This window comes from Dreissena polymorpha, chromosome 9 (genome assembly GCF_020536995.1).
Source record: "Dreissena polymorpha isolate Duluth1 chromosome 9, UMN_Dpol_1.0, whole genome shotgun sequence".
NCBI classification, from domain to species: Eukaryota; Metazoa; Mollusca; class Bivalvia; order Myida; family Dreissenidae; genus Dreissena; species Dreissena polymorpha.
In genome coordinates this window covers 82489626-82503584 of record NC_068363.1, presented here as the reverse complement: position 1 = coordinate 82503584, position 13959 = coordinate 82489626, and the positions used below count along the sequence as shown (strand labels likewise).

General features: G+C 35.8%; 1 protein-coding gene and 1 long non-coding RNA gene across 4 annotated transcripts in view; both read left to right on the top strand.

Moving 5' to 3' along the window:
• LOC127844005 (glutamate--cysteine ligase regulatory subunit-like) overlaps positions 1–10004 on the top strand; it is a 75291-nt gene extending 65287 nt beyond the window's left edge. For both annotated transcript variants that reach the window (XM_052373971.1, XM_052373972.1), the window contains exons 6-7: positions 3279–3393; positions 7917–10004. In XM_052373971.1, coding sequence (XP_052229931.1) covers positions 3279–3393; positions 7917–8095 — 294 coding nt within the window. In that variant the 3' untranslated portion in view covers positions 8096–10004. The remainder of the gene's footprint in view (positions 1–3278; positions 3394–7916) is intronic.
• Positions 10005–10366: 362 nt separating this feature from the next.
• Positions 10367–13724, top strand: LOC127844014 (uncharacterized). 2 transcript variants are annotated; one of them, XR_008032509.1, is made up of 4 exons: positions 10367–11402; positions 11718–11875; positions 12348–13131; positions 13277–13724. It is a non-coding gene; the product is annotated as an uncharacterized LOC127844014 (long non-coding RNA). The 2 variants fall into 2 exon arrangements; XR_008032508.1 differs by having other exon boundaries at positions 10367–11875.
• Positions 13725–13959: the final 235 nt, after the last annotated feature.

Sequence of the window (13959 nt, the reverse complement as noted above, 5' to 3'; positions counted from 1 at the left end):
GGTCAAAATCGCTCATTTAATGTACACTTTTGCAGTATTTCAATATTCAAGATAGCAACTTCATATTTGGCATGCATGTGTATCTCATGGAGCTGCACAATTTGAGTGGTGAAAGGTCAAGGTCATCCTTCAAGGTCAGATGTCAAATATATGTGGCCAAAATCGCTAATTTTATGAGGAATTTTGCAATATTGAAGATAGCAACTTGATATTTGGCATGCATGTGTATCTCATGGAGCTGCACATTTTGAGTGGTAAAAGGTCAAGGTCATCCTTCAAGGTCAGATGTCAAATATATGTGGCCCTAATCGCTAATTTTATGCATACTTTTGCAATATTGAAGATAGCAACTTGATATTTGGCATGCATGTGTATCTAATGGAGCTGCATATTTTTAGTGGTGAAAGGTCAAGGTCAAGGTCATCCTTGAAGGTCAAATATATGGGTCAAAATTGCTCATGTAATGTCACTTCTGCATAATTGAAGCTAGCAATTTTATATTTGAAATGCATGTGTATCTCATGGAGCTGCACATTTTGAGTGGTAAAGGGTCAAGGTCATCCTACAAGGTCAAACGTCATATAGGGGGACATTGTGTTTCACAAACACATCTTGTTTTATTTTTGTCTATCGTATCGCTGAAGTTATTGTTGAACTTATGTTCAACGTTTTATAAATTGAGAATATATAAGCGTCAACTTTTTCCCAAATTTACGACCTGTACTACGTCATTGAGTTGTATGTGAGAGCGTAACCTATTGTGTTGTTATCGCCGGTAAACTTTCCTTTGTTTATTGACAGGCGCATCTATTAATAGCCTCATATCATGAATGCCAAAACACCCGCGAAAAAGAACCACGTGACCAAATAGGACGCTAAACGCAAATACCATGCGTAAGAACGCTCCGCAATTCCTTTGAAGCCGGGGCCTTGTGATTGCTATTACGTAAAGAATTGACCTCTAACTGAAGTAAGCAAAGGAAACGCAGCACCTAATTGACCCATTCCTTCTATGTGCGAAGGCAGATTAAATTTTACTAATGTATGGTTTGCCTATTATAACACACATTATAATGCGGCAAATATGCGACTAAAAAGTAGAAAACACTATAATTAAACTTTTGTTTTGAATAAAGTTATTTAGAAACCAAAATTCCAAACCTTATTTCAAAACAGCAAGACTACATTTTTTAGAGAATATTCTTGTTATATTAAATGTTTTTTAACAGTTTCAGCGATAATAAAACATTTTTATGTTGTCTATCGTATCCCTGTAATAATTGTTGAACTCGTGGTCAACGTATTATTAATTGAGACCTGTGAATATAAACAAGCGTAACCTTATACTAGTGCATTTTTCTCACCCAGACTCCCCTTTGTTTATCGCCAGCCTCAGATTATGAATGAGATGAGCGAAAATACTACGTCACGCAGACGCAGCAGAAAGTGGACTATTTTAATAATTCATAAACAATCTCCTCCGCGACACGTACATTACGATCATTGTTTATTATTCTTTTCTATAAAACACCATTCGAAACTATTGCATTTAACACGATATTAATATAATGTTTCCATTTGTGAATAAACATAATTGGAGAACTCAAACCTCTTGCATAAATTATACAACTCTTTCTTCGCGCGTAGTAAGCGGGAATTGGGCTAATCATACCTAGGCCGTACCGACCTGAATTTTACACTAAGCACTTTAGACGGTCGCTAAAGCGACCATCTAAAAACCTTGTTACCATTCTAGTCCAAAAATTATAACAATCTTGATTATTACTGAGTGTGGATTAAGTTCTATAATTATCCATATAAAACTGATGTAGTATTATTTTGGTTACATATATATGTTGAGGGGAATTTTTTCCTAGTAATGCCAGGAATTTTTTCCATCTTCAAAAAGTATCCGTAAAGAATACTTTCCCAATTGAGAAAAAATTGAAAATTTCCCAATTGCTGTTTGCAAATTTCCCAAAGGAAGAACCATTGTGTCAATTTCGTTCCAAAAGTGCATAATTTGCAAGTGAACAAATAAAATAAGCGCTGAAACTGAATATTTTTAATTGGTTTGTGCAATTTATACCAAGCAATTAAAAAAAACCCATAATTTCCAATCTGAAGATTTCACGACGCAATTTTGCCCAGTTTTTAGCCCTTATTGTTCCCGATTGTTTTGGTAAAGGTACTTTTCCCAATTGGACAAAAATAACTGAATGCACAATTTCTATATTAAGAAAATTTGAGAAAATGTAAAATGGAAAATATGTTATCTTAGTCAAATTTAATAGTATGTCAAATTATGTTGTGCATATTACTATTACCACCATTTGTGTTTTTTAATTAAGTTGAAGCAACTTTATGATAAATAATTTAATGTTACAGTATTTCAGCAGTAGTAATTGTGGGTTTTCAATTAAATTTATATTTTTAAGTGAATTTTGAAAATTAATATAAATTCACATTACTAGTATTTGTTTTTCCATAAACGCTCTTAAAAATACTTTCCAGACTCAACCGTTTTTATTCCCAAAATGGCAGTCGTCTGCTACAGTTTGTCAGGGTTTCCTAATCTCTCGGGCACGTGACTAATCGGACGGAGGGAATACACGATTTTGCTCAATTTAGTCGCAATTGCACATTTGATTTGTACACATTTTGAACAATTTGAATAGGTACTCATAGGGAGTCTTGCCTCTATTACTATATGTATCAGGGCTTACTCTGCCATTCACCAAATTAGCCAATTGCTACAAATTGACCTATTTGGCTAAAGAAAATTCTATTTGGCTACAACTTTATCATCATTAAAACTTATAAAATAGCCCAAAATAGAAGATTTTTGCCATAGCAAGGCAAAGTTCAAGGCTATAGAAATGTTTGAGCCAGGGGAAGCCCTGCATGTAGCAATACTGTTAAAACTAAATTCGGACCAAAATTAGTGCAAAAATGACCTAGACTAATCAACAAGCTGTAGTTTCTGCTTTAACCAGTCTTAAAACATGAACATTAATTTTGGCCTTTGTGTTTTTGAATACAGCTTATTTAATTTTCCAGCTAATGTTGAGCTAAAAGAAATGGATATGGATATTAATGAATATGTTTCTAAAGTTAAGAAGATTTGAAAAATACCATGGAAATAACAGAATGATTCAAACTAATTAATGATAATTGTGTGATGTTTTTGTAAATCGGGTTAGGATGCATATTAGTTGTGTGATAATAAATAAGATATGCCTGAATTTAACGCTGACCCAATTTTCTCCTGTTTGCAGGTGAAGCCTGCTGTTAATCAAGTAAATCTCGACTCCTGCTGTGTCATGCCAAAAGATTTAGTGGAGTATGCCAAACTTAAGGATATTCAGCTGTTGACTCATAATGACCCCAGAAGTAAGTAATATTATATTCAGAAAATATGTTATTTTATAATTTTATAATATTTTTTTATGCACCCGGTAGGGTGGCATATAGCAGTCTGTGCGTCTGTCCGAAAACTTTAAAATTGCCCATAACTTTTGAAATATTGAAGATAGCAACTTGATATTTGGCATGCATGTGTATCTCATGGAGCTGCACAGTTTGAGTGGTGAAAGGTCAAGGTCATCCTTGAAGGTCAAAGGTCAAATATATGGCCTCTGTCAGTCTGTCCGAAAACTTTTAATATTGGTCAAAACTTTTGCAACTTGATATTTGGCATGCATGTGTATCTCATGAAGCTGCTTATTTTGAGTGGTGAAAGGTCAAGGTCATCCTTCAAGGTCAAAGGTAAAATTTTGCAATATTGAAGATAGCAACTCGATATTTGGCATGCATACGTATCTCATGGAGCTGCACATTTTGAGTGGTGAAAGGTCAAGGTCATCCTTCAAGGTCAAATTTTGCAATATTAAAGATAGCAACTCAATATTTGGCATGCATGCGTATCCTATTGAGCTGCACATTTTGAGTGATGAAAGGTCAAGGTCATCCTTCAAGGTCAAAGGTCAAATTTTGCAAAATTTAAGATAGTTACTCGATATTTGGCATGCATGAGTATCTCATGGAGTTGCACATTTTGAGTAGTGAAAGGTCAAGGTCATCCTTCAAGATCAATCGTCAAATTTGCAATATTGACGATATTTGGCATGCATGCGTATCTCATGGACCACATTTTGAGTGGTGAAAGGTCAAGGTCATCCTTCAAGGTCAAAGATAAAATTTGCATGCATGTGTATCTCATGGACCTTCAAATTTTGAGTGTTGAAAGGTCAAGGTCATCCTTCAAGGTCAAAGGTGAAATATATGGCTTCAAAGCGGCGCAGTAGGGGACATTGTGTTTCTCAAACACAGCTCTTGTATAATATTATATATGAATAAAACGCCTTTTTAGCTCACCTGAGCACAATGTGCTCATGGTGAGCTTTTGTGATCGCCGTTTGTCCCTCATGTGGCACGCGGTGTCAACATTGCCTTGTTAACACTCTAGAGGCCACATTAATTATCCTATCTTCATGAAATTTGGTCAGAAGATTTGTCACAATGATATCTTGGAAGAGTTTGAAAATGGTTTTTGTTGGTTGAAAAAAAATTCGGCCTTTGGACAGGGCATTTTTCCTTTTATGGCTATAAATGGCTATAGTCAACCTTGTTAACACTCAAGAGGCCACATTTATTGTCTGGTCTTCATGAAACTTGGTAAGAAGATTCCTCCTAATGATATCTTGAAAGTTCAAAAATGATCCGGTTGGTTGAAACACATGGCTATAGTAAAACCTTGTTAACACTCTAGAGGCCACATTTAATGTCCGATCTTCATAAAACTTGGTGAGAACATAATTACGTCTCAATAACAACTTGAACGAGTTCGAAAATGGTTCTGATCTGCTGGAAAAAAATGCCCAAAATGGGGTGGGACATTGTTCCTTATATGGCTATATATGGCTATTGTAAAACCTTGTTAACACTATAGAGGCCATATTTATTATATGCCCATTAACAATGGTAATGGGGCTATTTAGGAGTCACTTTGTCGGTCTATCTCTAAAATGTCATCTCATCTTTACCAAACTTGGTCAGAAGTTGTATCTAGATGATGTTTAGGTCAAGTTTGAATATGGGTTATGCCGGGTAAAAAACTAGGTCAGGGGTCACTTAGTACCTCTTAAAAAGTAAGTTTGTCCGGACCATAACTTCATATGTACATGAACCTTGATGATTTCTACACGCCACACTCATTTTTGGGTCACTAGGTCTAAGGTCAAGGTCACTGTGACCTCTAATATAAAACTTTAACATAGGCTCTAAAATCAAAGTGCTTCCACTTACAACTTTGAAACTTCATATGCAAATGCACCTTGATGATTTCTACACGCCACACCCATTTTTGGGTCACTAGGTCAAAAGTCAAGGTCACTGTGACCTCTAATATAAAACTTTAACATAAACCTTAACATTCGCTCAAAAATCAAAGTGCTTCCACCTACAACTTTGATACTTCATATGTACATGCACCTTGATGAGTTCTACACGCCACACCCATTTTTGGGTCACTAGGTCAAAGGTCAAGGTCACTGTGACCTCTAAAAAAAAATAAAAAAATCTGACAAGCTTTCGCAGCGGAGCATTGGCACCCGTTATGCGGTGCTCTTGTTGTTGTCCAATTATGGTGAAACTTGGTCAGAACATTTGTTTTAATGTTATCTTGGATGACTTCTGTGCACTTCTTAGCTGCATCACACACAGTACGGGATGTTACGCGGCTTATTTTACATTATTACATATTGATGGTCATAAACCTATAGATACAAAACAGAAGACCAAGAGAAGAATGGAAGTGAAATTAAAACATATGAGTCAACCGGCCACTTGCGAAGTATCTGTATTTATAGGCGCGTTCTTCGAACAAACCTGTTTTAGTGGTTTGTTGGGCATTGCTATTTGATTCGATTATTAACAGTATCGAGAATCATCGCGCTTATGCTTAATACATTAGTCAATATGGTGGAATAATTATTGTTAAATTAATCAAAAATAATATTTATCATTGTATTGTTGAAAACACATGAAGAATCTATTATTGACATACCATAATTATATTGCTGAATATCTTCATTTAACATATTTCTGGTCTAAAGGAAATTCCAGGTCACCTAGTTCACGGATAGCGTCTTAATTATATAACGATTATTTTACTGGCCGCGAACTCCAGTGATGAACTGTATATAAACTCTGACATTCACACACTGGCCGCGAATTGACCCGATACCTCGCGGGTTGAAATGCAATGCATTCAAGTGAAGCCTCGCTTCCACTGCTCTTTATACTTTCACATGTTAACATGTTGACAGGAATATGGAAGTAAGTACTAAATATGAGAACATAGCCTTTAAGTATAAACGCTTTTGCGCTGGTAATTCTCTGAAAATAAAAGGTGCACGCACAAACTGTATTTATGTCGAGAATTGTGTGTAAAACTGTTCTATCTATTGAGCCTTTTCATTACAGATAAAATTGTTTCATGAAGTCAAACAGTGTTACAAAGACGCGGATATGTTTCCAATGTTCTGGTGGTAAACTCAAATCAGCCAATGGAATAAATGAAGTGTATTCATTCGTACCTAGCCGCTGGAAATTTTATTTGAATTTTATTGGACACTTACAAATGTCAGGTCAGGTGAAAAGCTGGCTTAATACAGCTTCGCTGAAAAAGAACTAGCTTTGCATTATTGGCAATAAATGTTGTAGTAAATGTAACAGGCACAAATGCAGTACTAATTTACACTAATTTACACAGAAAATCACCATTATGCAAGATATTCTGACAACGAAAATAAACATTGATCCGTAAAATAACTTCTCCTCCCATAAGCGAAAAAAAACGTATTACATACTAGTCGTCGCACTTCAGTGCTACGCTAATAATGATATATGCATTATCTGAAATGGCAAAAAGCATGTACAACTATATTCCAATATCTAAATTGCAAAGTAAATAGCATAAGAGGGCCTGAAAGGCCCAAAGTTGCTCACCTGAGATACACAGGAGTAAGTCCTCACTATCCAGCGTTTAAACTTCCAGGTTTCCATTTAAACCGACTTTTAATAGCATATTAATATCTTAGATAGAAGATGATTTTTCAAGCGGCTCCGTAGTGTGGTGGTTACACGCTCGCTTCACATGTGAGAGGCCCAAGGTTCGAGCCCCAGTAGAATCAAATTATTTTGTGTTCTATGTTAACTTTTTGTTTTGATGTAGACATTTTAGTTTAAATAAATATGCTGTTTTATTGTAACCACTTTTTGTTTTATTATGCCCATGAAATATATGTGTGAGAGGGTGGGGGGGGTTCATAAACACAATTAAAACTTTTACAGTGTTTTCATATCAATGAGTACTCAACCCCTATCGTAAATGAGCAACATAAGAATAAGTTCAGAATCGACTCCCCTTGAAGTTTAGAAAAAATATGAAATTACGCTTACAAGATGAAGCAGATTTTTTAGAACCTACACAGTTCTGTTCCATTAATGAAAACTGCACACGGATGCCAGTAAATAAAAAAAGAAACCAATGTAAATAAAATGAACTATGAAATATTTGGGGGTTACAACACAAAATCATATATAATGGTTATTTGGGGGTTATAACACAACATCATAGATAATGGTTATTTCGGGGTTATAACACAAAATCATAGATAATGGTTATACCAGTATCTTTTTCTATTTTGTTTAAAAGAATCGGCCAATATATTAATATTTACAGCAGAAAAAAAATCGTTCCATGTCACTTCATTGAGTGCCTTTTACACTGAAATTCCCGACGCCCTTTGATGCTTTGCATCAACACTTACCTTGTTTTTTCTCTTAGATGCTGCATAGACCCATTCATTTTTCTGTTTTGTAATTTCTAATGCTGCATTGCTCAATTTCAGCCATTCTCCCTGCAGACAGCCTTCAGAACGTCCTGCATGAGGTGAGCACAGAAAGGGACTCAGAACACTGGGAACCTCTCTGGGTCCTGCGCTACTCAATCTTGGTGAAATGCAGAGGAATTGTCAAATCCAAGGGTTACATACTAAAAGCGGAACGGGACATTCGAAAACGAAAATAAACTGATATTAAGACAGTGTTGCGATATGTAATAATAGTCCCATGTCATTATTGGTCATCTGTGTGTGTGTGTATGCCCCGAACAGCTTAAATATAAATATCTTTGCATATCCATTGGTAGCACATTTTGTTCTTATTTGAGGCAGATATCTGTGGTGTTAAAGTTTAAACAATTATCTCAGTCATACGACGGTGGTCAGTTGAACAATTCATTTCCGAATATGATTACAACAATTAAAGAGATGCTATGATTGTGTGATGTTGAAGTTGTTATTGATGATGATCATGACCAGACTGTGTTAATGCTAAGGCTGGCCTTGAGCTGCCCTGGCCACATAATCTCCCCAAAACAATTGTAATTTTTTAATAATGCTCATGGTCACAATGTGCTCATGGTGAGCTTTTTTGTGATTGCCTTTTGTCCGTTGTGCGGCATCATTATTTTCCTTGTTAACATACTAGAAGCCACATTTATTGTCCGATCTTCATAAAATTTGGTCAGAAGATTTGTTCTAATGAAATCTTGGATGAGTTTCGAAATTGGTTCCGGTTGGTTTAAAATCATGGGCACCAGGGGACGGGCATTTTTTCTTATATGGCTATAGTTAAACCGTATTAACACTCTTAAAGTCCACATTTATTTCCGATCTTCATGAAACATGGTAAGAAGATTCGTCCCAATAATATCTTGGATGAGTTAGAAAATGGTTATGGTTAGTTTAAAAATATGGCCACCAGGGGGCGGGGCATTTGTTTTTATATGGCTGTAGTAAAATGTTGTTAACACTGTAAAACTGACATTTATAGTCTGATCTTCATGAAACTTGATCAGAAGATTTTTCCCAATGATATCTTGGACAAGTTCCGGTTGGTTGAAAAACATGGCCGCCATCTTAGAACAAAATAACTTTAAAAATCTCTTAAACCACGAGGTCAACAGCTATGATATTTTTTTTATTTCTTTCTGCCCCATATTTTTACCTTATAAATATGGTGAGTTTTTTTACAGTATTGTTAAGTGAACTTTAATGAACTCCACTTTATAATGGAGTCTGTATGTCACAATTTTGTTCACATGTTGCTTGCCTTACAGAGGTCAATCTTCCTTAACCGTTCAGAAACATGAATTACTTTCTAATTATTTCCAAAGTTGTTTTTAGAAATTTGTCAAATTCTTTGATTTGGTGACAGTCATTTGTTCTTTTTATAACCTTCATATTCTTAAGAACAACCCCATGTTCAAAAGCAAACACATAAACAAAATGATGTCAAAAACAGATTTTGTTATATGAAGATTCAGAAATAACAGCCAATTAAATCGCTCATTACAAAAATGTTCTTATGCAAATAGATAATGATGCCAGTGTAATATGCAGAGAGATTTCATAATTTATTTTTTATGCAGTGGAATGGGTCATACCCCCCACCCTCATCCCCAATTATAACAAATTTACACAAATTTCAGAAATGATCCCTGAGTAAATTGTATTTGTTGAAAGCGGCGAATCCGCGGAAAAAATCACATCCTTGGCTAAGTTTGTTCAAATCATGCCCCTGGGGTAAAAACTGGCTATGCCAAGGTCACATTTTTGTATTTGTATACTATAGTGAAATAACTTTAAAAATCTCTGAAACAACAAGCTCTATATGTGTTATCTTCCTCTGTATTAAAAATATGCCCTGCCTTGTGCTGTAGGGGTGAAACGTTTTATATTGTTATCTTACATCACATATTGTATTATGTACTTTTAAATAGTTTAATTGTCAAATGTTACACAATTCTGTCTGTGATGTATACAATGCATGTTCCTGTTTTGCACATCTGTATTGCATATATATGAATATATCTTTTTTCATCAGGTGTGAGATAAGTGAAAGAACTTCATGTAAATAAAACATTCCTATTACCATCTGTGTGTATTTTTTTAGCTCACCTGAGCACACATTCACCTGAGCACAATGTGCTCATGGTGAGCTTTTGTGATCACTTTTTTCTGTATTTTGTATTTATTTTCTTCGACCATGCTGCAATTGCAAATATTTGTGTGTGCATTTAGTACTGATACCAGGCTATCCTAGGATATTTGTGAGTTGTACACTGACTTCCGTTATTGAAATGAAATACTGTTAAAATTGGCAAAACAATCAAAGAAAATGAACAAAAATATCAGTAGAGCAGTTTTTCATACTCATAAGCTGTTTTGCATGTAATTTGAAAATATTGTCTCATCAAGTTTTAAGCAAATGCAGGACTTCAATGCGGGCGGGCTGGCTGGCTGGCTGGCTGGCGGGCTGGCTGGCGGGCGGGCGGAACAAGCTTGTCCGGGCCATAACTATGTCGTTCATTGTCAGATTTTAAAATCATTTGGCACATTTGTTCAGCATCATTGGACGGTGTGTCGTGCGAAATAATTACGTCGATATCTCCAAGGTCAAGGTCACACTTTGAGTTCAAAGGTCAAAAATGGCCATAAATGAGCTTGTCCTGGCCATAACTATGTCATTCATTGTGAGATTTTAAAATCATTTGGCACATTTGTTCACCATCATGGGACGGTGTGTCGCACGAAAGAATCACGTCAATATCTCTAATGTCAAGGTCGTCACGACTAAAAATAGATTAAAAAAAAAAAAAAAACTTACAAAGGGGGTTAATTTTGTTTGTTCATTTCAAAAGTTCAGTTTGAGTTTTCTCCCTTTATCAGATTTTTTTTCACAATGAAAACCTGGTTTTGTGACAATTTTGTCCCTTGTCTCTTCTTGACATTCAACAGATGGAAGTCTCTGTTATTGATGCAAGCTTGAACATTTATATTTGCATTTAAAATGTTCTGGTTCATCTGTAAATGTAAGAAGTAACAATAAACAAAATATTCTGTGGCTACTATAGATTTAATTCGGAACTCACGCGCTGTGGGTTTTTTCCGATTTCTGAGCACGCGCGGGAGGTACGAACATTGTCATTAATTCAGTAATGACCAGTAACGTCGATATCCGATTTGCTTCCCATTCAGTAGTGGATAATAAGTATTTAAACAACAGTAGTGTTTCTTTTAGGGAATGTCAAAATTCAAGTCTTTTGTTGTTATTACTATTATTATTAACATAGGCACTCGATGTCAATGACTGTTGTTTTTTAGCTCACCTGTCACGAAGTGACATGGTGAGCTTATGTGACCGTGTGATGTCCGGCATCCGGTGTGTGTGCGTGCGTGTGTGCGTGCGTCCGGCAACAATTTCATGAAAAACTAGGTCACTAGGTCAAAAACTAGGTCAAATAATTGAAAAACCTTGTGTAGACAATAGAGGTCGCAGTTTTCATCCAATCATTATGAAATTTGGTCAGAATGTTTATCTTAATGAAATCTGGGTTGGAATTGTATTTGGGTCATCTGAGGTTAAAAACTAGGTCACTAGGTCAAATAATAGAAAAACCGTCAACAATTTGTTTGTGTAGACAGTAGAGGCCACAGTTTTCATCCAATCTTTATGAAATTTGGTCAGAATGTTTATCTTGATAAAATCTGGATTGGGATTGTATTTGGGTCATCTGGGGTCAAAAACTAGGTCACTAGGTAAAAAACTAGGTCAAATAATAGAAAAACCTTGTGTACACAATAGAGGTCGCAGTTTTCATCCAATCTTTATGAAATTTGGTCAGAATGTTTATCTTGATGAAATCTGGGTTGGGATTGTATTTGGGTCATCTGAGGTTAAAAACTAGGTCACTAGGTCAAATAATAGAAAAACCGTCAACAATTTGTTTGTGTAGACAGTAGAGGTCACAGTTTCATACGATCTTTATGAAATTTGGTCAGAATGTTTATCTTGATGAAATCTGGATTGGGATTGTATTTGGGTCATCTGGGGTCAAAAACTAGGTCACTAGGTCAAAAACTAGGTCAAATATTAGAAAAACCTTGTGTAGACAATAGAGGTCGCAGTTTTCATCCAATCTTTATGAAATTTGGTCAGAATGTTTATCTTGATTAAATCTGGGTTGGGATTGTATTTGGGTCATCTGGGGTCAAAAACTAGGTCACTAGGTCAAATACTAGGTCAAATAATAGAAAAACCATGTGTAGACAATAGAGGTCACAGTTTTCATCCAATCTTTATGAAATTTGGTCAGAATGTTTATCTTGATAAAATCTGGGTTGGGATTGTATTTGGGTCATCTGGGGTCAAAAACTAGGTCACTAGGTCAAAAAATAGAAAAAACCGTAAACAATTTGTTTGTGTAGACAGTAGAGGTCACAGTTTTCATCCAATCTTCATGAAATTTGGTCAGAATGTTTATCTTGATGAAATCTGGGTTGGGATTGTATTTGGGTGATCTGGGGTCAAAAATTAGGTCAATAGGTCAAATAATAGAAAAACCTTGTTTAGACAATAGAGGTCACAGTTTTCATCCAATCTTTATGAAATTTTATCAGAATGTTTATCTTTATGAAATCTGAGTTGGGATTGTATTTGGGTCACCTGGGGTCTAAAACTTGGTCAATAGGTCAAATATTAGAAAAACCTTGTGTAGTCAATAGAGGTCACAGTTTTAATCCAATCTTTATGAAATTTGGTCAGAATTTTTATCTTGATGAAATCTGGGTTGGGATTGTATTTTGTTAGTCAGGTGAGCGATTCAGGGCCATCATGGCCCTCTTGTTTTAATTTATTGATTTATTATGCCCCCCTTCAAAGAAGAGGGGGTATATTGCTTTGCTCATGTCGGTCTGTCGGTCCGTCGGTCTGTCGGTCTGTCTGTCGGTCCGTCCACCAGGTGGTTGTCAGACGATAACTCAAGAACGCTTGGGCCTAGGATCATGAAACTTCATAGGTACATTGATCATGACTCGCAGATGACCCCTATTGATTTTGTGGTCACTAGGTCAAAGGTCAAGGTCACGGTGACCCGAAATAGTAAAATGGTTTTTGAATGATAACTCAAGAACACATACGCCTAGGATCATGAAACTTCATGGGTAGATTGATCATGACCTGCAGATGACCCCTATTGATTTTGAGGTCACTAGGTCAAAGGTCAAGGTCACGGTGACCCGAAATAGTAAAATGGTTTCTGGATGATAACTCAAGAGCGCATACGCCTAGGATCATGAAACTTCATGGGTAGATTGATCATGACTCGCAGATGACCCCTATTGATTTTGAGGTCACTAGGTCAAAGGTGAAGGTCACGGTGACCCGAAATAGTAAAATGGTTTTCGGATGATATCTCAAGAACGCATATGCCTAGGATCATGAAACTTCATCGGTAGATTGATCATGACTTGCAGATGACCCCTATTGATTTTGAGGTCACCAGGTCAAAGGTCAAGGTCACGATGACCCGAAATAGTAAAATGATTTTCGGATAATAACTCAAGAACGCTTTTGCCTAGGATCATGACACTTCATAGGTACATTGATTGTGACCTGCAGATGACCCCTATTGATTTTCAGGTCACTAGGTCAAAGGTCAAGGTCACAGTAACAAAAAACATATTCACACAATGGCTGTCACTACAACGGAGGGCCCATATGGGGGGCATGCATGTTTTACAAACAGCCCTTGTTTATTTTTAGTTACCTGTTGTTTATTATAATGCATACACATACTAAATTAATAAAAATCTTCCGACAAAACGTCTTCTTAAAAAAAGATAGTTCGACTATGTATGTATGTATGTATAATATCTATGTACATAGTCAAACTATCTTTTTTTTTAAAGACGTTTTGTCGCAAGATTTTTATTAATTTAGTATGTGTATGCATTATAATAAACAATGGGTAACTAAAAAACTAATAAATAAATTAAAAAACATTGTCATTGACATCGAGCGCCTATGATTATTAACAATTACACATGA